The sequence below is a fragment of the Salvelinus alpinus genome, chromosome 1, assembly GCF_045679555.1.
Source record: "Salvelinus alpinus chromosome 1, SLU_Salpinus.1, whole genome shotgun sequence".
NCBI classification, from domain to species: Eukaryota; Metazoa; Chordata; class Actinopteri; order Salmoniformes; family Salmonidae; genus Salvelinus; species Salvelinus alpinus.
Window position 1 is genome coordinate 46,191,687 of NC_092086.1, and position 23,301 is coordinate 46,214,987.

General features: G+C 42.4%; 1 protein-coding gene across 2 annotated transcripts in view; it reads right to left on the minus strand.

Annotated features, from left to right (window-relative positions):
• The window catches only part of LOC139577843 (myoferlin-like), a 67,630-nt gene that overhangs the window by 22,808 nt on the left and 21,521 nt on the right, over positions 1-23,301 (minus strand). For both annotated transcript variants that reach the window (XM_071405001.1, XM_071405003.1), the window contains 26 exons: positions 20,862-20,975; positions 20,219-20,396; positions 19,175-19,299; positions 18,960-19,069; positions 18,353-18,545; positions 17,928-18,083; positions 16,490-16,621; positions 16,184-16,347; positions 14,888-15,002; positions 12,298-12,400; positions 11,739-11,878; positions 10,855-11,019; positions 9,368-9,455; positions 8,870-8,947; positions 8,375-8,556; positions 7,223-7,381; positions 5,736-5,837; positions 5,312-5,473; positions 3,801-3,963; positions 3,568-3,638; positions 3,304-3,318; positions 3,071-3,169; positions 2,000-2,128; positions 1,701-1,856; positions 1,357-1,448; positions 900-1,070 (listed from right to left, as the gene is read on the minus strand). In XM_071405001.1, the coding sequence (XP_071261102.1) occupies positions 900-1,070; positions 1,357-1,448; positions 1,701-1,856; positions 2,000-2,128; positions 3,071-3,169; positions 3,304-3,318; positions 3,568-3,638; positions 3,801-3,963; positions 5,312-5,473; positions 5,736-5,837; positions 7,223-7,381; positions 8,375-8,556; positions 8,870-8,947; positions 9,368-9,455; positions 10,855-11,019; positions 11,739-11,878; positions 12,298-12,400; positions 14,888-15,002; positions 16,184-16,347; positions 16,490-16,621; positions 17,928-18,083; positions 18,353-18,545; positions 18,960-19,069; positions 19,175-19,299; positions 20,219-20,396; positions 20,862-20,975 (3,362 nt within the window). The remainder of the gene's footprint in view (positions 1-899; positions 1,071-1,356; positions 1,449-1,700; positions 1,857-1,999; positions 2,129-3,070; positions 3,170-3,303; positions 3,319-3,567; positions 3,639-3,800; positions 3,964-5,311; positions 5,474-5,735; positions 5,838-7,222; positions 7,382-8,374; positions 8,557-8,869; positions 8,948-9,367; positions 9,456-10,854; positions 11,020-11,738; positions 11,879-12,297; positions 12,401-14,887; positions 15,003-16,183; positions 16,348-16,489; positions 16,622-17,927; positions 18,084-18,352; positions 18,546-18,959; positions 19,070-19,174; positions 19,300-20,218; positions 20,397-20,861; positions 20,976-23,301) is intronic.

Below are 23,301 nucleotides of genomic sequence, written 5' to 3' on the forward strand. Positions count from 1 at the left end.
AAAGAACAAGACACTGGACAGAGGAACTCGGCCTAGAAGGCCAGCATCCCGGAGTCGCCTCTTCACTGTTGATGTTGAGACTGGTGTTTTGCGGGTACTATTTAATGAAGCTGCCAACTAGACACTCTAATGTACTTGTCCTCTTGGCCTCCCACTCCTCTTTCTATTCTGGTTAGAGCCAGTTTGCGCTGTTCTGTGAAGGGAGTAGTACACAGGATTGTACGAGATCTTCAGTTTCTTGGCAATTTCTCGCAAGAACAAGAATAGACTGACGAGTTTCAGAAGAAAGTTATTTGTTTCTGGCCATGTTGAGACTAATCGAACCCACAAATGCTGATTCTCCAGATACTCAACTAGTCTAAAGAAGGCCAGTTTTATTGCAGCTATAATCAGCACAAGTTTTCAGCTGTGATACCATAATTGCAAAAGGGTTTTCTAATGATCATTTAGCCTTTTAAAATTATAAACTTGGATTAGCTAACACAACGTGCCATTGGAACACAGGAGTGATGGTTGCTGATAATAGCCCTCTGTACGCCTATGTAGATATTCCTTTAAAAATCTGCCGTTTCCAGCTACAATAGTAATTTACAACATTAACCATGTCTACACTGTATTTCTGATCAATTTGATGTTATTTTAATTGTCCAAAAATTATATTTTCTTTAAAAAATAAGGAAATCTAAGCGACCCCAAACTTTTGAACGGTAGTATATGTCTGCTCCTCTGTGTTGTTCCCTGTAGTAGCATTGTTTGTCATGTCGTGTTTATGTCCAGACGCTGTTCTTGTTCCGTTACATCTGTATTAAATGGTTCACTCCCTGTACCTGCTTCTCATCTCCCGCGTTGGGCGTTACAGACAGACGCACAGACAGACACACGGACACATGTACACTCACATGCAGTAGGACTGCGGCAGGCCGCAGTAGGCGCCGAAGCGAGAGAGGAGTCTGTTCTCCAGGTCAATGACCGTCTCTCCCACTTTCTCATCTCGGCTGAGCAAGTCATAGTCGTACACGGCTATCTTCAGGTCTTTGTCTTGAGGGAGGAAACAGGACAGCTCAAACATCCTGACACAGGAGGAAGAGATGAGGTTAACTTGGTCAGATGCACTTATGTGTGCATTGTTGATTTCACTTGACTGAAACAACTTTATACATTTCAAAAAAACTCATTCATCCATCCATCCATTAATTAATTCAATAATTCAACAGTTTCAGTGGCATTTTGATAGTTTTTTGGTTTTAGGTTTTAGTTAAAACTACTACTGTAGGCCGTCATTGTAAAATAATAATTTGTTCTTAACTGACTTTCCTAGTTAAATAAAGGTTAATTATAAAATAAAACAATTTTTACCTGCCAAACTCTGGATTGAGGGTGTTTGGTTTGTAGTCATCCCTGTCATCTTTTGTTTTCTTCCCCAACGAGATCTTGATGTAAGGGTCACACTAAAAAGCAAATACAAACACAAATGTTAAAATATGGTTTGTGTTATCGTGGGAAAAGGCTATATAAGTCATGTATTTTAATGAGAACTGTTGGTTGGTGAGGGGGAGGGGCAAACTTATGTAAATGCACTGCAAAAACGCTCAGCTGAAAGTTGAAATGAATCCAGCTTTTGACATACGCCTGATCCAGGATCGCGTTGGAAGTGTTCTCGGTGTGTAGAGTCTGTTAGACTGTGTTTGGCGTCCACTCACCATGCCGTTATTGTCTTTAGGCTGCAGGTCCATGCATCGCACCACGTAGATCCTGACCAGGCACTCCTGCAACCCGCTCTCAGGCAGCTCTCTGAACTGGCGTGGCGGGGCTGGCATCTCTGGGTCATCAGATAGGGGGTACACCCGGAACGAGCCCTACAGGACAGGAGACACCAGCAGGGTCAGGGGTCAAAAGTCAGACGAGGTGTCAATACTTAGGCTGGGTTCACATATAAAGTGGAGAAAATAAGGATGTTTTATCATTGGTTCTATGTAAAGAAAAAGAGGTCTGTGATCACCTTGAACTCTCCGACCACTGAAGGGTCGTCGTCCTCATCCTCAGTCTTCCCCCGCAGCAGTCGGAACGTTTTACAGAAATCTGTCAGCCCTCGGAAATCTGGGACCTCCTCCAACTCCCCTTCATATACCTGGGAAAACACACACATCACACTGTTATACACATGAGGACACATACCTTAATATGTTGAGGACAAACACACATCACACAACCTGAAACAGACACACACAAATCAAAATTATTGGCTCCCTCGATAAAGATGACCAAAAAGACAGTATAAAATAAATAATACAAACACTGAGCTATATTGTTATTTATTCTAATACAATTGCTCAGGGAAAGAGACTTTGTTAAACAAGTAATGAGAAGAAATCTAAGAAAGATAGGGGTCAAAATTATTGGCACCCGTTTTCAATACTCCACTACTTTTCCACCACTATCTAAAATGTTTTATGATATTGGAGAACATGTTGGGAGGGATCTTAGACCATTCCTCCATACAGAATCTTTCCAGATCCTTGATATCCTTCCTCTACGCTTATGGACTGCCCTCTTCAATTCAAACAGGTTTTCAATGGGGTTCAAGTCCGGAGACTGAGATGGCCATTGCAAGATGATGATTTTCCAGGAGCTGGAAATATTCTGTATGGAGGAATGGTCTAAGGTCTATTGTTAACAAAATCTCTTTCTCTGAACAATTAAATTAATATACCAATTTCTTTGAGCATACAATATAGCTCAGTATTTGTATTATGAATTTTATACAGTCTTTATTGCTCATCTTTATCAAGGGTGCCAATCATTTGGGACCTGACCGTATGTACAACCCTGATACACCTGAGACGATACACACAATTCACACCATCATACATATAAGAAAACACACATTTCTCACAGCATCACCATTATACTGGTTGTCGTGTAAAACCCAGGTGGGTGTTAAATATTGATGGGAAAAGTCCATTGAACAGTCCTTGTGACCATTGTAAGACTAAAGAGATTTTTTTTTTAAACAGGTAAACTGAAACCATTCAGTCATGGAGACAGAAGTGGTAGAACGTTTTTACTGCACCTTTAGGGTGTCGTATCCTTTTTTGAGGTACGGCCCACACTTCTCGTGCTCTCCCACAGAGGCATAGAACTTACTCCACCAGTCAACTGCCTCATCCTCCTGCAAAACAGGCAGACTCAAATAAGCCTCAATAAGAGCACATTTAGACTTTGTCAGAAGTGTACAAGCCATCAAATCCTTGATTCCTTCCATCCTTGATAATATATATTCATAAAAGAAAGGAAAAATCTCACCTTCTCTTTGTGGAGCTAAGAAGAAAAACAGAATAAAATCATCAGAATTTGTAACCACACAACACATTTTTGCTAGCCTGATCCCAGATCTGTTTGTACTATCTTGTCAACTCTTTGTCACTCATTGTCATGCCAAGCTATTTTTACAATACAGCAGAAACAGCCTGGCACCCAGGCTACAGTGCTGGTACATTTCTGATATAACAACACAACACTAAGACAAGCTCATACGGTAAAGTCCTTTATGAGTTTTACAGTAGCTACCTCAGTATTAAGGATGGGCCTATCCTCCATGTTAATGATGATGTCTCCTTGAGTTGCTGCCATCATGGCCACTAATACAACAATACACAACAGACAATAAGGGGGGGTAGTAAATAGATGAGGGGGGTACAATACTTCAGCAATGTTGCGTGTGTGTATCTGTGTGCGCATTCGTGCATACGTTCATGCGTATTTGTGTGCGTGCATACGTGGTTCTGTTTGTATGCGTGTACCTTTGGAAGACATGGCCACCTCAGCATTGGTGACGTAAGGGTCACAGCGGAACTCCTCCAGGGAGAGGGTACATTGGCCCACAATGGGCTTCCTGCCGAACGGCCGGTGGTCCATCACCTTCAGAACGATGGGAGGGGTGTACATCTCCTCTTTGGGTAGGAGCTGGGGGGAGGGGGGTAGGGTTAACCTGGCTCAGACAACTCACAGTGTTACCAGTGATATAGAAACTACATTTTACATATACATATTAGACATTTAACAGACGTTCTTAGCGACTTACAATTAGTGCATAAACTATAGGATCAAATCGAAGACAATCAATCCATTCACCAGAAAGCATAATATCATTCAGCTTAAATGCAGAGACATTTAAACTGGTTTATCTTAATGGTTGTCAAACATTTCAACCTAAGTAATTATTTATTGGGATGTAAAATGCATCAATAATCGGGGTCCTTAAAGCTGGAATCTATAGTGCTGATACTTCCACGTCCATTTGAGATATTACAACAAAGACGTTATTTCAAACAACGAACGCTGTTTATTTGGTTCTGACATCATTGCAGGAACAATAGAACATCAGAGTATGTACTTTTTACCATCATGATGGATGCTCATCTCCTTCGTTACAAAATCGTTAACAAATGTGCCTGGGGCGACCGCAGATTAGCGTTTTTTGTCATGAATCATTTTCTGGAGGCAGCTCTGCAGCGTGGTCACTAGCTGGCACCGCCACCAAGTCATAAAATCCTGTTTTAAACCTAACCTTAACCACACTGCTAACCCTAATGCCTACCCTAACCTTAAATATAGACCGAATAGCTCATTTTAGTTTTCATGAATTTTTACAAAAGATCCCATTTTGACGTTGCAGCTTGCCGAAAGATTGCTGGAGCTGACAAGGTAAAAATCTGTCATTCTGCCTGTGAGCAAGGCAGTTAATCCACTGTTCCCCGAGCGCCCGAAGACGTGGATGTCAATTAAGGCTGCCCTCCGCACCTCTCTGAATCAGAGGGGTTGGATTAAATGCGGAAGACACATTTCAGTTGAATGCATTAAATTGTACAACTGACTAGGTATCCCCTTTTCCCTTTCCTATCTAAGGGGAAATTGCTCAGTTCTGCCTCCAGGACAATAAACGTCAACCTGCGGGGTGACCAGTGACACCTTTTGTGGATTTTAGCTTTAAGGATTAGCCTAGTCCCAGATCTGTTTGAGCAGTCTTGCCAGCTCCTGTGGTCATTGTCAATGTCAAACACAAACATATCTGAGACCAAACTAGTTAAGTATCACCTTGGATACAAATCTACAGTGCGTATCCATTTTATGGTGTACAGTGAAAATACCAGTAAATACCACTCAAATATAGTACATTCATGTCATGTTCATTCAGTCCCTTTGTTTACAATCGAGAGCATTTGTCTTTTCCTTCCAGTCCCTGATATTAATAGTATATCTCATAGAGAGAACTGTTATACAGTACACTGAGTTTGAAGTGAAGTTGCAGTACCACTTTAAAGAAGAGGACAGATCCGGGGAAGTTGGGGTTCTTCTTGATGTTCTTGATGACGGCCGTCTGGACGACCTCCCCCCCACACTCCACCATGAGACTGGGAGAGGTGACTGTGGCCAACTGGTAGGTCTTCATGTTCCTCAGACCCCAGGCTAAGATCTAGGACACAACACAAACACACAAGCACGAGTGTGCATGAACACACACACACACACACACACACACACACACACACACACACACACACGAGAAAGAGAAACACAGAGGAGAATGTGTGTGTGTGTCTTCATGTGTGTGAATGTGTGCTTGCGTGTGTGTTCATGTGTGTGTGTGTGTGTGTTGTGTGTGTATGAGTTCATGCATGCACAAGCGTGCATGTGAGTGTGTGTTTGATGGTTTTGCGGACTGCCTGAGGCCTCACCTCGATGGCGGTAAGCTGTACGACAGGCCTGATTCCCTGGGGAACCATGTAGAGCGTCGCTCCTCGTCTGGGGGGCACCAGGGGCAAGTCACTCTCATTGGCCTAAAAGTAATACAAATCAATCAATCAATTAAATGTATTTCATATAGTGATGTTCACAAAAAAGTGCTCTACAGTAACTCGACCTGGACTGGAGTTGATGGAAGTTGCACCAACCACTGACACACAGTCAGATATTTTCCACCCACCTGGCACTTGAGGTTAGGGGTAAAGCAATCTGATCCTAGATCTGTGGTTAGGAGCTACTTTCACCTTAAAAACACTGCAACACGGGGCACTACCCAGCTAGCATATTTGCTTCATTGGAAGTTGTGGGAACGTACTTTTTTGGTTTCCCATTTGTTCTGGTAGAGAAGCCATAAGAGAAGCCACGTTCTTAGAACGTAAGTGAAATTTTCACCTGTTCTGGGAACACATTTTTAAGTTGCAGGGAGGTTCTGAGAAAGTTTTATTACGGTTCTCTGAATGTTTTCCTGTGAGGTTTTCTAAACTTTGAGAATGGAAATTCTAGGTTATTTGAAGGCAATTAAATAATGTTCTGAGACTTTTAATAAAACTGCTAGCTTAGTTTGGGTTACCTGTTTTGAACTCCAAGCACAGACAGGACACATGAAAATGAATTTGCTTAGGCATTAATCATGTAAACACATTTCTTTTTTATTGTGGCACAGCGTCAGTGAGATGCAAACCTATGAGCTTCTGTTGTCTATCCATGGAATTAGCCCACTGCACCAGCAGGTTGGAGCTAGCATGCCATATTATTTTTTAACTCATACAAAGCTGTTAATTTTAGTCTATTCAAACAGACCCCATTTCAAAGGAAACAAGTACTCATTAAGAGCAGGTGTGGCCAATTGTTGGGCACGGCCAACACACTTAACAAGATAAAGGATAGAGAGAGTTTTGTTGATGCTGAGAAGAACGGAATGTATATGTTTTAAACATACATTCTAAAAACGTTCTGTGCACGTTACAAAAAAGTTCTTAACGTTATCCGAACAATTTGAGAACATTACTTTAAATAGAACCATGAGGAAACCTGTAGGAAAAGTTATTCTGAAGTACTGAAATTCCCACAGAAGAATGTTGTTTCTTAACGTTCTCGGAACTATTTCAGAACATTCCCAATGTCAAACAAATTGGAGAATGTTCCTAGAACATTACCAGCATATTAATTGAATGTAACCATCTTTGAACTTTAAGGAAACGTTCTGTTAAAGTAATGAAATACCAAGAAAATACAGTTCTTTTGTCAGGTTCCTTAAATGTGCTGAGAATGTTCCAAAGCCAAGTAACTATCCTGCACCATTCCCAGAAAGTTGCGGGAAGGTTGTATATAAAATAACTATAGGACCACAAAGCTTTCACCAAGCTCTAAGAAACATACGGTTCTCAGAACATTATGTGCTAGCTGGGAAGTACTTTACCTTGTCTTTCAGCAAAAGCTCAGCAGCCACCAGCATCTCTCCTGCGTTGCGACCTTTCTTGGTGACGGGGAACCACAGCAGTTTGGGGGAGACCACCGTGCCGAGGTTCAGCTTCACCACAGGGGGACACGTACAGCGACCCATGGCCTCGTCTTTACCCTGAGAGTCGGACACAGCACAGGGATATGTAGCATCTACATTTACATTTTAGTACATTTAGCAGACACTTTTTCAGAGCGACTTGCAATCAGTGCATTCAACTAAAGTAGGTAAACAACCACATATCCAGATAATTTCAAGTAAAACCTTAAAAAAATGACTAGCTAATAGTACAAGAAAAACAAACTGTCACGGCTGTTGAAGTATGAGGACCAAGGTGCAGCGTGGTGAGCGTACATTTTACTTTATTTAAGAATGACGCCGACAAAAAACAATAAACCATACAAAACAAACCGTGAAGCTAAAGGCAATAGTGCCAACAAACAAAGACAACTTCCCACAAAGAATGGTGGGGGAAAAAGCTACCTAAGTATGGTTCCCAATCAGAGACAACGATAGACAGCTGTCCCTGATTGAGAACCATACCCGGCCAAAACATAGAAAATCATAGAAACACAAAACATAGAACGCCCACCCCAACTCACGCCCTGATCAAACCAAAATAGAGACATAAAAAAGATCTCTAAGGTCAGGGCGTGACACAAAAACAACAGTTATTTTGTTATTTTTTGTCTCAAGGACAGTGCACTCATCCAAGATGCTTCCAACATACACGCTTTAAAAAATAAGAATAACAGATAGCTAGACAAGTATCAACTGCTTGCACTAGTCAAAAACAATGGTACCAAAATATTTTTGAACTTACAATATGACACTGTTGAAATAGACAGGGCTGGATGTGACTTAACAGGGCACAGGTGAATAAGTCCAGGTGAACAGGCAGTGGATGGAAATTGACGGGTGTAATCTATTGACTTGACTTGGACTCACAGGATTCATTGAAATGTACTTAGTGGTGGTCACACACATTGACCACATACATGTACATAAGTGTATCACATGTATGTACAGTGCTCGTCTGGTATTGCACCACTAAGTGTTGCTAATACACTACAACTGGTAGGGTAAGTGAGGGTACGATAGGGTACATACCACCTGGTCACTGTCATAGAGCTCAAGCACCACGTTGGGGGGGTTCTGTGCAATGGTCTGGGGGTCTCCATAGATCTCGATATCATTAAAGATGAGGGTCTGGTCCCAGGTGGGGTTCAGAGTGGCCCTGATAACCTCCGTGGTCTTACTCACATGGAGGAAGGACACATGGGCGTAGGGATCTGAAGCAGGAGACCAGAGCACAGTCATTGTATTGATAAAACGGATTTAATCAGCTAGTGGTTCAATTACAACTGCTGTGAGGATCGGGATACGCTTCCACCTCCACCTCTCTCTTTCCCCATGCAAGGCTAGTGGAAACAACCCAGTCTGTTCCCACTAGCATTGCTTAGATGTTTCAAAAGTGCTAGCCAGGAGATTGTGGACGGTGCTCAATAACGAGCTAACAAACAAATGGTTTGGATGCAACAAACCGCTTGGTAAGTTGAAAAAAAGTGAGCTATCCATTTATCTACATTGTATGATGTTCCTCACCTGAGAAGCTGTCCCTGTCCATGGCGATGAGGTTCCTGGCCTGATAGACATACACCCTCAGATGGTACATATACGACCCTGAAGAGAGAGTGATAGTGATTTAATGTCATCTGAAAAGTGTGGGCCCAGACTTCCTGAGAGGAAGAGCAGTGGAGTGGAGGAATCTGAGGAGAAATCAACATTTAGGCTGCGGCCAGACAGAGATTCTCCGTAAAAAAACAACAACATTTGGGCCAGTGTTTTTTCAAGTGGAGTCATACCTTCACGAACAAAGGAGATGATGAATGTCTATCTGTCATCAAAAAAATGCTGATGTTGTCCATTAAGTATGCAACTCGTATGCAAAATGTGGAAATTATTTTACTTTTTTGATGGAAAAACCGGACCGTGACCAATGCTTATGTGTTTTTCATACTCTTTCATCTATCTCTGTGTGGCCACAGCCTTAATCACTTAATCAGTGTCTGCAATCAGCTGGCACGGGTCAATGTTACTCACGGTCAAAGTTACAGGAAACGGTGGGTGTGTTGGCACCAAACAGTCTGGCTGCGTCCTTCTTACTGGCCTTCTCATCAACATCTACCCCCTGTAGACAAAACACAGAGGCTATGTTTACAAAGACACCCCCAGTCTGACCTTTTCCCACTAATTGGTCTTTTGACCAATCAGATCAGCTCTTTTGCCAATAAGTGGGAAAAAGATCAGAATAGGGCTGCCTGTGTAAACACAGCCAGAGAGACGGAGACCAGTTCAGAACAGGACTAGCAATGCCTTCATTAGAGAGATGGGTAATTCTAGAGTGGTGAAAGTTGAATACATTTGTCTTTATTTTATAGTTATTACTTTATCATGATCATCCATTAGGAAAATATGTGCATTGATTACAAGCTCATGACATGACATCAGGACATAATAACACAACCACGGCCAAGTCCAAAAAAAGAAACCCTAGATCCTAACCCCTAGACACATAGAAGATTTTAGATTATTGGACCCTGCTGGAGCTATAACGATATTGCTTAAATCTATCCAATCCTCTTGAATCTCCATAAGTGTCCAGGGACTAGGGATTTGGGTTTGTTTCTGGATTGGGCCCATGATGGTACAGCAGCACAAATAGCACACCACCGTGAATAAATAAATAGGGCATGAGTCAACTCTGGTCTAATCTGTGCCTTTTGAGTGCGTTGCCAACCAGGATCACTGGGCAGGAAGGGGCAGATGGAGGAGAATAATGAGAGGATATTATAATCAAGATAACACACTAAAAGGCACTTGGCCAAATTCTATTTTATTATCATGGACTGGGTTTCCCAAAGCCTTTTGATGGGTTCTGACTTTTAGATATGAAATACACATATTCATGTCACTGAGGGAGAGAGGGGAATGTATAACGTTTACATTCTGTCAGGATATGTTATTGTTAGCCATCAGGGATCCTATGGGAGGAGAAGAGACACAGTCTGGTACCAGTCAACATGACAGCCGTGAGTTGGGGAGTTGTGAGCAATTTGGGCAGAGGTCAGGTTAGATGAAGTGAGGAAGAACATATATCACTAATCTTCTGGATAGCAACAGAGGTGTATTGGCTGTTCCGATGTGTAACGAGGGGCTCAGCATAGTAGAAATGGTTAAATACCAGTGCTTGTGTGAATATGTTCCTTGTCTTAAGCAGCTGTATGACCGAGTGGGTGAAAAAAATGAGCTTTAATAAGCGTCTGTGAGTTTTTTTACTCTGTTTATCTAGAACCTAACACTTTGTAACTAAAGTATTACTTTATTTGTCTCCACAACCCAGTCACACAGCTGAGAGAGAGCAACAATTATAAAATTGACTATCAATCATCAATCTTCTGCCCGTGAAAAAACAAAATTTGTAAAATGAAGCACTTTTGATGTACTTTGATGTGTGGCATTAGAGTCTAGTTTAAGTCTAGCCTTCCTGTGTAAGTCAATTGTTTTTGAACTCAGAAGAAGTTACTGACCAGCGCCCCCTCCAATCTGAAGATGGCTGATGCTCCTATCCCATCTGACGGAGCCATCTTGCGTCTCCAGCGGCGACGGCGGAATGTGTCAGACGAACGCTCCTTCCTGTGGAACTTCCAGCCAATCAAGGACGAGTATTCCCAGCCTTCGCCGGGATCCCGCCTCTACAGAGTCAACAGAGAGGCAGTGGACAATGTGTAAGAACTAGAACTTTAGCACTTGAAATACAGACACACACATGCTTCCACTCTACCCTGCACACTAAACATTTTCCTCCTCTCTTCTTCTATAACCTCTTCCTTCTCCTCCATCCTCCTTTCCCTTCTTCCCCTTCCTTCTCCTCTTCCTCTTCTATAACCTCTTCCTTCTCCTCCATCCTCCTTTCCCTTCTTCCCCTTCCTTCTCCTCTTCCTCTTCTATAACCTCTTCCTTCTCCTCCATCCTCCTTTCCCTTCTTCCACTTCCTTCTCCTCTTCCTCTTCTATAACCTCTTCCTTCTCCTCCATCCTCCTTTCCCTTCTTCCCCTTCCTTCTCCTCTTCCTCTTCTATAACCTCTTCCTTCTCCTCCATCCTCCTTTCCCTTCTTCCCCTCCTCCCTCCCCTTCCTTCTCCTCTTCCTCCTCTATAACCTCTTCCTTCTCCTCCATCCTCCTTTCCCTTCTTCTCCTTCCCCTTCCTCTTCCTTCTCCTCTTCCTCCTTTTTCTCTTCCTCCTTCCCCTTCTCCTACCCTCCTGCTCTTCCTCCCTTACCTCCTCATCTTCCTTCTCCTTCTCCTCCTACCCCTCCTCCTCCTCTTCCTTCAACTCCTCCTCTTCCTTCTCCCTCCCCTTCCTCTTCCCTCCTTTTCCTCCCTCCGCTTCTCTTCTTCCTCCTCCGCTCACCTCAGGTGCTGCTTTAGTGTCTGCTATTTTCCTGCGTGGTCGTAAGAGTCTCTTCCTGCGGTGGATGTGGTACATCTTCTCTGCTGCTCCCCAGGACTTGGGCTTGTCATCGGGGGGAATGGTGACGCCATACTCCCAACCTGGTACACAACACACACAGTGACAAACGGTATACAGAGTCAGAGGACATTCAGCTTTATACTGTAGTATCATATTGGTTATAATAGGCAAAGTCAAAATATGGTACAGAAGAGGTGTATCAATTAAATTGTATACAATACAGTGCCATATTGTTCTACATATGATAATGCAATCCTTAAACAATATTGATTGTTTGATTGAAACAAGTATACACCAGTTCATTATAAAATCAATCCCAGTGTTATCATCTGGGTTATGGATATGAAGGAGAATAATCCCAGTGTTATCATCTGGGTTATGGATATGAAGGAGAATAATCCCAGTGTTATCATCTGGGTTATGGATATGAAGGAGAATAATCCCAGTGTTATCATCTGGGTTATGGATATGAAGGAGAATAATTCCAGCGCTTCTTTACCTTTCTCATCCACAGCCCTGTTGCTGTCGAAGCTCCAGTCATCCTCCCACTTCCAGCCAGCAGGACACTCTATCTCCCCTGGACTCTGGCTCTTCTGCCCATTCTACACAAAACAGTCACAGTCAGTCACTTCCAACATTACACAATGGCTGTATATCAACATGCGACAATGACACCACATACAACATCAAAACAATACAGAGACACTGTTTATAAAAGTAGGGAAGTAGCACTGTATTTTCCCCTCTGGGTATTCTGTGTGGGAGGGATTGATTCACATTGGTTTCTAATCTCCTATCAAGTATTTAACTAAGCCTCTATATATATGGGATTCATTGAAACAAGCACGATTCTGGTAAAAGGTAGCTGTCTGTGTAAACTCCCCGACATCAAAACAATAAGCGTCACAGTTTGAAAACATCAAGGCTACGCAGCTTAGCCTGAAATCCAGACCTGTTTTCATTCCTTGTACTCGGTGTCATATGCCAAACAGTCTGGATATTTGGCAACTTCAACGTTCAATATCCAGAATTGTAAGTACAACTATACAGTGAGGGAAAAAAGTATTTGATCCCCTGCTGATTTTGTACGTTTGCCCACTGACAAAGAAATTATCAGTCTATAATTTTAATGGTAGGTTTATTTGAACAGTGAGAGACAGAATAACAACAAAAATATCCAGAAAAATGCATGTCAAAAATTTTATAAATTGATTTGCATTTTAATGAGGGAAATAAGTATTTGACCCCTTCTCAATCAAAAAAGATTTCTGGCTCCCAGGTGTCTTTCATACAGGTAACGAACGGAGATTAGGAGCACACTCTTAAAGGGAGTGCTCCTAATCTCAGTTTCTTACCTGTATAAAAGATACCTGTCCACAGAAGCAATCAATCAATCAGATTCCAAACTCTCCACCATGGCCAAGACCAAAGAGCTCTCCAAGGATGTCAGGGACAAGATTGTAGACCTACACAAGGCTGGAATTGGCTACAAGACCATCGCCAAGCAGCTTGGTGAGAAGGTGACAACAGTTTCTATGATTATTCGCAAATGGAAGAAACACAAAAGAACTGTCAATCTCCCTCAGCCTGGGGCTCCATGCAAGATCTCACCTCGTGGAGTTGCAATGATCATGAGAACGGTGAGGAATCAGCCCAGAACTACACAGGAGGATCTTGTCAATGATCTCAAGGCAGCTGGGACCATAGTCATCAAGAAAACAATTGGTAACACACTATGCCGTGAAGGACTGAAATCCTGCAGCGCCCGCAAGGTCCCCCTGCTCAAGAAAGCACATATACATGCCCGTCTGAAGTTTGCCAATGAACATCTGAATGATTCAGAGGACAACTGGGTGAACGTGTTGTGGTCAGATGAGACCAAAATGGAGTTCTTTGGCATCAACCCAACTTGCCGTGTTTGGAGGAGGAGGAATGCTGCCTATGACCCCAAGAAACCATCCCCACCGTCAAACATGGAGGTGGAAACATTATGCTTTGGGGGTGTTTTTCTGCTAAAGGGACAGGACAACTTCACCGCATCAAAGGGACGATGGACGGAGCCATGTACCGTCAAATCTTGGGTGAAAACCTCCTTCCCTCAGCCAGGGTATTGAAAATGGGTCGTGGATAGGTATTCCAGCATGACAATGACCCAAAACACACGGCCAAGGCAACAAAGGAGTGGCTCAAGAAAAAGCACATTAAGGTCCTGGAGTGGCCTAGCCAGTCTCCAGACCTTAATCCCATAGAAAATCTGTGGAGGGAGCTGAAGGTTCGAGTTGCCAAACGTCAGCCTCGAAACCTTAATGACTTGAAGAAGATCTGCAAAGAGGAGTGGGACAAAATCCCTCCTGAGATGTGTGCAAACCTGGTGGCCAACTACAAGAAACGTCTGACCTCTGTGATTGCCAACAAGGGTTTTGCCACCAAGTACTAAGTCATGTTTTGCAGAGGGGTCAAATACTTATTTCCCTCATTAAAATGCAAATCAATTCATAACATTTTTGACATGCGTTTTTCTGGATTTTTTTGTTGATATTCTGTCTCTCACTGTTCAAATAAACCTACCATTAAAATTATAGACTGATCATTTCTTTGTCAGTGGGCAAACGTACAAAATCAGCAGGGGATCAAATACTTTTTTCCCTCACTGTAAATACTGTTATTAAGAAATAACTTTTATTTTATTTTTAGCTACAATTCTTGGCATGCCAAGGAGAGACAAAAAGTGGAATGGTACCCAGGCTATATGCAGCTCTCTTGACAAGGGAAACATGACTTAAAACATGACAGTGAGTGATATGTGCCTAAAATGAATCCAGGGAAGAGCACCTGTCGCTACTTAGTCTAGTAGATCAAATTGCATAGGAAACAGACTAAATGGCTTCAGTTTCATTGGCCTCTTTTTGTAAGAAAAAGAGAACATACAATTTCATCCTAAAGGGAGAATTAATGTGACACTGAGGGGTCAGCTTAACATCTCAGTGTTACATATTTCTTCCCTCTTTTAGATAGAGGGGTCTGAGTACAGGCAACAGGGTTGTCTCTAGCAATAGTGTGTGTGTCTGTGTGTGTTGCTCTTGTCTCACCACGTCTGTGAAGGGGTCGGCAGCAGGCTTCCACTCCCCGCCAATGAAACGTGTCTCGTTCTGGTAGACCTCGTCTGTGAACTCTGTGTGCCCCGCGTCTGCTTCTGTTAGCAGGCTGAATCACACAGACACACACGTTTGTTTGACTATCCTTGTGGGGACCAAACAATGATTCCCATTCAAAATCCAATTTTCCTTAACCCCTAACACTAACCCCTAACCCTAACCTTAATCCAAACCCTAACCCTAACTCCTAAACCTAACCCTAACCCTAATTGTAACCCTAACCCTAAAATAGCCTTTTTCCTTGTGGAGACCGGCGAAATGTCCCCACTTGTCAAAATGTTCCTGGTTTCACTATCCCTGTGAGGACTTCTGGTCCCCACAAGGATAGTAAAACCAAACACAGACATACACATCACAAATAGCGGGCTTGATCCCACTAACCTACCGAGTACTGGCAGCTGGAGCCTAGACGAGGAATGCTCACCTCTAGTGGAAAGAAGTTAGGATTGAACCACTGAAGAAATGTCTTGAAAAATATCAAATCAACCAAATCAATGAGGTAACTGTGTCTGGGGAAAAGTCAAATCAACCAAATCAATGAGGTAACTGTCTGGGGAAAGGTCAAATCAACCAAATCAATGAGGTAACTGTTTGGGGAAGTGTTTCTATAGGAGTACTATGAGGGGGCTGGTGTTGTGCACTCCTGACTCAGAGGCAAACAATGAGGACTTAGGTGGAGTGGATGAGGTGGAAGTGGGACTATTGTGTACTGAGTACTATACTCATCTACAGAGACGGAAAGAGGATGATTCCCTAACAACAACCACAGACATTGCCAGACCAAGCTAGATTCGTGTGGGTGGGGTAGTCCAACTGAAATGTAAACTACTGAAAACAAACAATGAAAACAGGAAGTTTCTACTTAAATTCAATTATTTATAGCGCAAGAGATCTCCCGCTCACCATCTATCAGGGTCCACAAACTTCTGTGTGTGTGTGTGTGTGTGTGTGTGTGTGTGTGTGTGTGTGTGTGTGTGTGTGTGTGTGTGTGTGTGTGTGTGTGTGTGTGTGTGTGTGTGTGTGTGTGTGTGTGTGTGTGTGTGTGTGTGTGTGTGTGTGTGTGTGTGTGTGTGTGTGTGTGTGTGTGTGTGTGTGTGTCTGAGTGAGTTTGTGTGAGTGTGTGTGGATATGAGTATAAGTATGCGTGTGTGAGTGAGTATGAGTGTGTGTGTGCTCACAACGTACATGTGTTTGTGTGTGTGCTTAAGCATGCCAACAGGTCACTCTCACCCTCTCTCGGGGTCGACGAACCACTCGCCTTCCCACTCCCACGCCCTGGGGGGCATGAAGCGCTCCTGTTTCAGCTTCACCTTCCCCGTCACGTCAGAGAACTTATGCCGGCACACCAACCCTGTGGTGCCCCACTTCCCAAACACCTGGGCCTGGTTCTCATACTGAGGGTGAAGAGGGAGAGCGAGAACGAGGGGGTGAGGGAAAAGAGATTCATCAGCATAGTAAAGACCAGCTAAAATACCAACTTTAGTACTGTAAAACAAAGCATTGCCACAAAACCCATGTGAATAACAATAAGAATACCATTTCTGCAAACACACTGAAGGTTCCCTCTGAGAAGCTGTTGAACTTCTTCTCGTGGGCAGAGAGGCCCAGCCACATGTTGACACGGAGCTGGACAGGGATCTTCACGCCTTTGTTTTTGTCCATGGGGTACTGGCCGAAACAAACAAACAACAAAACTAAATACTATACATCGGGGTTGAGCGGTATACAGATTTTCATATCGAGCACTAATCGGCGTTAGCTACCTTTAGCTAACTGGCTAATGTTGAAATTATATTGACGGTATTGAAAATCCTACCTGGGTTATTTCAAAATACACTGGTATTTGGTATATACGGTATATCATCCAACCCTACTGTACATCACCTATGACAACGCCATGTAGCTAACTGCATGTTATCTCTGAACGTTTATGCCACATCTGAGGTTTAAACCAATGCACCTGCGTTTAAACAGATCTGCCCCCTGGACTCTTCCTCTCTTCGCACTCTGACAGACATTGTCATTGGACATTGACACAAAACTGATTGATTATGAGCCTTTTCCCAGCAGCCAAAACTGAGAAAAAATAGTTGAAAGGACATCAGTTTCTGATTATAATGACGTCATTTCAACCAGTTTCGCTTCAATATCCACTAACAATGTTTGTGGCATCAGTTTTAACCCTCTGTACACCTTAGTAATAACTGCATGAAGACTGTCTTGGTCCTGCTGCAGTACTCCTGTACTATTATCATACCACTATACCAGGGGTAGGCAATATGATTCAGCAGCGGGCTGATTTTTGTCGGATCGGATGGTCGGGAGACGGAACATAATTAGAATAATTTGTACACTGCAAATTGACCACAACTAATTCCAAAAAGAGATTGTATTTGAAAATAATAATTTCCTACCTTGATTACATTGAGACATGATCTCGTCACTTTTTTTATTTGTGTGAATAGTTGGATACAGAATACCTAAATTAATTTTTTTTTTTACTGCAAATTTATTTATTTCTATATATATATTTTCCCCATAAAAAACATTGGGTGGGGGTCAAAAAAATCACTTACGGGCTGGTTTTAGCTCGCGTGACACCTGTTGCCGACCCCTGTACTATACTTAAGCAATAAGACCTGAGAGGGTGTGGTATATGGCCAATATACAACAAGGAGTGCCTGGATACAGCCCTTAGCCATGGTATATTGGCCACATACCACACCCCCTCGGGCCTTATTGCTTAATTATACCACTACTACTACTACTACTTAAACAAGTACTACTACTATTAGCACTAATACTAGTGATAATAGTAGTAGCATGATCAGTAGTCTCTGTTCTCCATCATAATACCTGCATTAAGATAGTATGGGTCCTGCCGTAGAATTTCCCTACCATTATCATACTGCTACACTTACTACTACTACTACTACTACTATCACTAGTATCAGTCTGTTCTCCATCCTAGTACCTGCATGAAGATGGTCTGGGTCCTGCCACAGTATTTCCCACAGGCCTGCTCACTGTAGGTGGAGTAGAGGATCTGATTGGCTGGGAGACGGGCGTACGCCACCCTCCTCTCTCCACGCAGCATCCAGATCACCACGTCAGGCATACTGTTCTGGGGCTGAGCGAAACACAGGTATGAAAGAGAGATTATTAAGAGATGGGGAGAGAGAGTTTTCCGTTGATAGTAGTAGAGAGAGAGAGAGAGACAATTCAATTCACAGGCTGGTACGTGTGCTCAGGGTTCAAATTGAGTGGGCTTGGCACTCCCATAACAAGTCATGGTACCCTCAAAATAAGGGCACGCCCTTACTTTAAGGACATTCCAATAATCAATGTGCTATTGAACCCTGAATGTTGTGAGAATGTCAATGTCTTGTTGCTCCTGACCTCCTCTGCAAGCTGTTTCAGTCTCTCCAGCCAGTCCTCGATGTCTGTCAGAGTGGCTAGAACGTCGGTGGCCTCTTCCTTCAAGCGTTTGGCCATCTCTCTGATGCTGGCCACTGCCGAATCACGCAGCTTCTTAATCTGGACGTCCAGCGCCGTCAGGTTGGGCCTGCCCTCAAGCTCTGGTACCTGAAAGCTATCAGAAGCTAGCATGAGGCTACAGAAACTATACTGAAGCTATCAGAAGCTTTAAAGCTAGAATAACCTATATGACGCTATAAGAACCTAGCATTAAGCAATCAAAACCTAGCATAAAGCTATCAGAAGCTAGTGTTCAACTATCAAAACGTATCATGAAGCTATCAGAACCTAGCATGAAGCTATTACAACCTCACATTAACTAACGAATGTGAAGCTAGGGTGAAGCTATCACAACTAAGCACAAAGCTACCAGAACCTAGCATGAAATTATCACAACCAAGCATTAAGTTATCAGAACATATCATGAAGCGATCTGAATCTAGCATGAAGCTAGGATAAGTTAGAAGGAAGCTAACAGAACCTAGCAAGAAACTTTCATAAGCTGAGATACGATCGATGAATGTCTTACTTGCTCAGATCCTCAATCATGTGGTTGATGAGTTTGAGCCAGATCTCAGCCAAGCGCGCCTCTGAGGCTTTGGCAAGGATGGCTGTTCTCAAAGAAGTGAGGTTGGATTCCTGGAAGAAATTACAACAAAATAATAAAGTTGCAACAACTGAGAATTATCCCATGATTGGTTGATTTATTATTTGATTGGTCGATTTGTTGAAAGTGTTTCTCACCAGTCTATCTGCGATGTAGAGGATGATGTTGACTGAATCCAATCGGTGGCTTATGTCTTCCCAGAAGGATGTGAGGATGACAACAGGTTTGGTGTCAGCCCAGGGCAGGTAATAGTAGTGGTTACCTACAGGAGAAACAGAACTAAGTCATATTCAGTTCAAGCTGCAGAGTGGTATATACCTGTACAACTTGACAATTTAGTCCTGCTGTATGGGGATGTCTCTACTGCACTGGGAAGAGCAATGCACTTTTGATAGGCATTAGAAGTATTCGGAAAGTATTGATTAAATAGTTTTTTCCCCTCATCAATCTACACACAATACCCCATAATGACAAAGCAAAAACAGGTTTCTGAATGTCCTTGAGTGCCCCAACCAGAGCACGACTTGAACCCGATCGAACATCTCTGAAGAGACCTGAAAATAGCTGTGCAGCAACACTCCCCATCCAACCTGCAGAGGATCTGCAGAGAAAATTGGGAGAAACTCCCCAAATACAGCTAAGCCAACCTTGTAGCGTCATACCCAAGAAGACACAAGGCTGTAATCGCTGACAAAGGTGCTTCAACAAAGTACTGAGTAAAGGGTCTGAATACTTATGTAAATGTGATATTTCCGTTTTTTATATTTTTATAAATTAGCAAACATTTCTAAAAACCTGTTTTCGCTTTGTCATTATGGGGTACTGTTTGTAGACTGCTGAGGAATTTGCTTTATTTCATCCATTTTAGAATAAGGCTGTAACGTAACAAAATGTGGAAAAAGTCAAAGGGTTTCAATACCTTCCGAAGGCACTGTATGTTTTCCTGTTTTCATATGCATGACTGTGTATAGTTCGTCTGCCTTGTGCCTTTAGAATTGATAGATAAACAAACACATGCTCCCGAAGCATGGGTGCTAAAAAAAGCTTTATTTTGTAAACATTCAGATATCAGGTCTAATCAAGGTCTAATGTGTTGGCACTGGGCTGGAACAATAGCTAGCACACCAGGAGGGTACCCATCAGGATTGAAGAACACTGGTGTATAGTCTAGGTTTTCTCACCGTCAAACACAGCACAGCTGTATTGGGTTGTGGATGCCAGCGGCATGCAGGTGGAGTCCAGCTTGTTGCCGTAGTTACCGATGCTGACCTCGAACTGGATTGGCTCACCGGGTTCCTGGAGCATGCAGGAGCTGTGGAACACAGCACACAGCGAGAACTTCCTCCTCCGCTGGTACTTCTGAAAGCACAAACAAGAGGTCAGGGGTGCTTTATTCCATTGTACATTCATTAAAGGTGTGTTATTGTGGGACTAAAACAAAATTGGATATGGAAACACTGGTCTACACACAAGAAATCTGGTTGGAGGGTAAACTTTTCCCTTCTAGCTTTCTCTATCCATTTATCATCAGTTCTTCTCTAAGTTTTGCACGTTTCGTACCAAGGTTGGGGTCAATTCGAATTGAAGGAAGTCAATTCCGGAAGTAATTTGAATTACTTTTGAAGTAAATAGCTTCCACCTTACAGTTTATTGAGAAGTCATGGAAAATATATGCCCTTTTTTAAATGATTGAACTGGAATTTCAAATTACTTCTTGAATTGACTGACTTCAATTGGAATTGACACCAACCCTGTTTCAGACCTTTATTAATACATGAAGCAACAATATCCCAGCTATGACAGGGTCCCACCCTCTCTGTGTACCTGGGCCATCAGGATGTCATCACTGGAGATGTTGTCCAGCTTCCTGTCAGCTTTGCCCTCCAGCTGAGTGGAGAGCTCGATGAGGACTCTGCCCCTGTAGGCCACCCCTTCACCCTGGTAGGTAGGTAGGTAGGTAGGTAGGTAGGTAGGTAGGTAGGTAGACAGACAGACAGACAGACAGACAGACAGACAGACAGACAGACAGACAGACAGACAGACAGACAGACAGACAGACAGACAGACAGACAGACGAAACACAGTGATACTGTAATCGTGTTGCTACACAAGATGTTCCTATCAACACAGGAAATTACTTGAGAAAAAAAAATGTGAAGGAAAAATTCAGCTTAATGACAATTGTTTTAGACAACTGTACTGTGTGCTTTAAAGCTATTATCCAAGTTGAACTAGCACCGGACAATCTGGATTTGAGGAAGGGGAGTATGAAACGTGGCAATCCCACGTGTTATACATTGAAGAGGGGGGGATACCTGTATGCTTTATAGAATAGATAAGCTTGCCAAGAAACTCATCAGAAAAGAGAATACTGATCTAAACCAGATGTTCCTTGCCTATATAAGCTAAAATGTATTTTTGTCTAAGAGAGACCAATGCTGGATACGTCCAGAAAAGGTCTCCCCTGCACAGGTAACTATTGTAACGCCTGTCGTCGGAAGGAGTGGACCAAAGCGCAGTGTGAAAAGTGTTCATGATTTTATTTATTATCAAAAAACACTTGAACAAAGTAACAAAACGAAAGCGAACAGTTCTGTCAGGTAACAGAGACTAAACAGAAAATAACTACCCACAAACACAAAATATGATTCCCAATCAGAGACAACGATAGACAGCTGCCTCTGATTGGGAACCACACTCGGCAAAAAACAAAGAAATAGAAAACATAGAAATAAAGAAACTAGAATGCCCACCCTAGTCACACCCTGGCCTAACCAAAATAGGCCAGGGCGTGACAACTATTGAATAAACCCTGGGTGAATGCTTAATAGTTTTCTTGACTACAAGAGCTAATTTTCTACAACAATTTAAATTCTGAATCTTAAAACTTCTTATGGCTGCAATCCCGTTAACAGGATGATATGACAACAGCCAGTGAAAGTGCAGGGCGCCAAATTCAAACAACAGAAATCTCATAATTAAAATTCCTCAAACATACATGTATTTTAAACCATTTTAAAGGTAATCTTGTTGTTAATCCCACCAAAGTGTCCAATTTCAAATAGGCTTTTCAGCGAAAGCACCACAAACGATTATGTTAGGTCACCACCAACTCCCAGAAAAATTCCGCCATTTTTCCAGCCAAAGAGAGGAGTCACAAAAAGCACAAATAGAGATAAAATGAATCACTAACCTTTGATGATATTCATCAGATGACACTCATAGGACTTCATGTTACACAATACATATATGTCTTGTTTGAGTAAGTTCATATTTATATCCAAAAACCTCAGTTTACATTGGCGCCATGTTCAGAAATGCCTCCAAAATATCCAGAGAAATTGCAGAGAGCCACGTCAAATAACAGAAATACTCATCATAAACTTTGATGAAAGATACATGTTTTACATAGAATTAAAGATAAACTTGTTCTTAATGCAACCGCTGTGTCAGATTTCAAAAAGCTTTACGGCAAAACACAATATTCAATAATCTGAAAACAGCGTTCAGCCACAAAAGAAAGCCATACAGTTACCCGCCAAATTGTGCAGTCAACAAAACTCATAAAAAGCATTATAAATCTTCACTTACCTTTGCTGATCTTCGTCGGAATGCACTCCCAGGACTCCCACTTCCACAAGAAATGTTTGTTTTGTTCAGTAATGTCCATCATTTATGTCCAAATAGCTATTTTTGTAGCGTGTTTGGTAAACAAATCCAACGTCAGGAAGCGCGTTACCTAAAAGCTGACGAAATGTCCAAAAGTTCCGTAACAGTCAGTAGAAACATGTCAAACGATGTATTGAATCAATCTTTAGAATGTTTTTAACATAAATCTTGAATAACATTCCAACCGGAGAATTACATTGACTTCAGATGAGCGATGGAACAGAGCTCCCTCTCATGTGAACGCGCATGGTCAAAGAATGGTCAGGTCATGGCAGACCTGACTAATTCCCCTCTCATTCGGCCCCCCTTTACAGTAGAGGCATCAGACAAGGTTCTACAGACTGTTGACATCTAGTGGAAGCCGTAGGAAGTGCAAACTCATCCATATCTCGCTGTGATTTCAATAGGATCTTGAATGAAAATCGACCAGCCTCAGAATTTCCACTTCGTTTGGATTTTTTCTCAGGTTTTTGCCTGCCATATGAGTTCTGTTATACTCACAGACATAATTCAAACAGTTTTAGAAACTTCAGAGTGTTTTCTATCCAATACTATGACTGAGGAGCAGACCATTTACTCTGGGCACCTCTGTGCA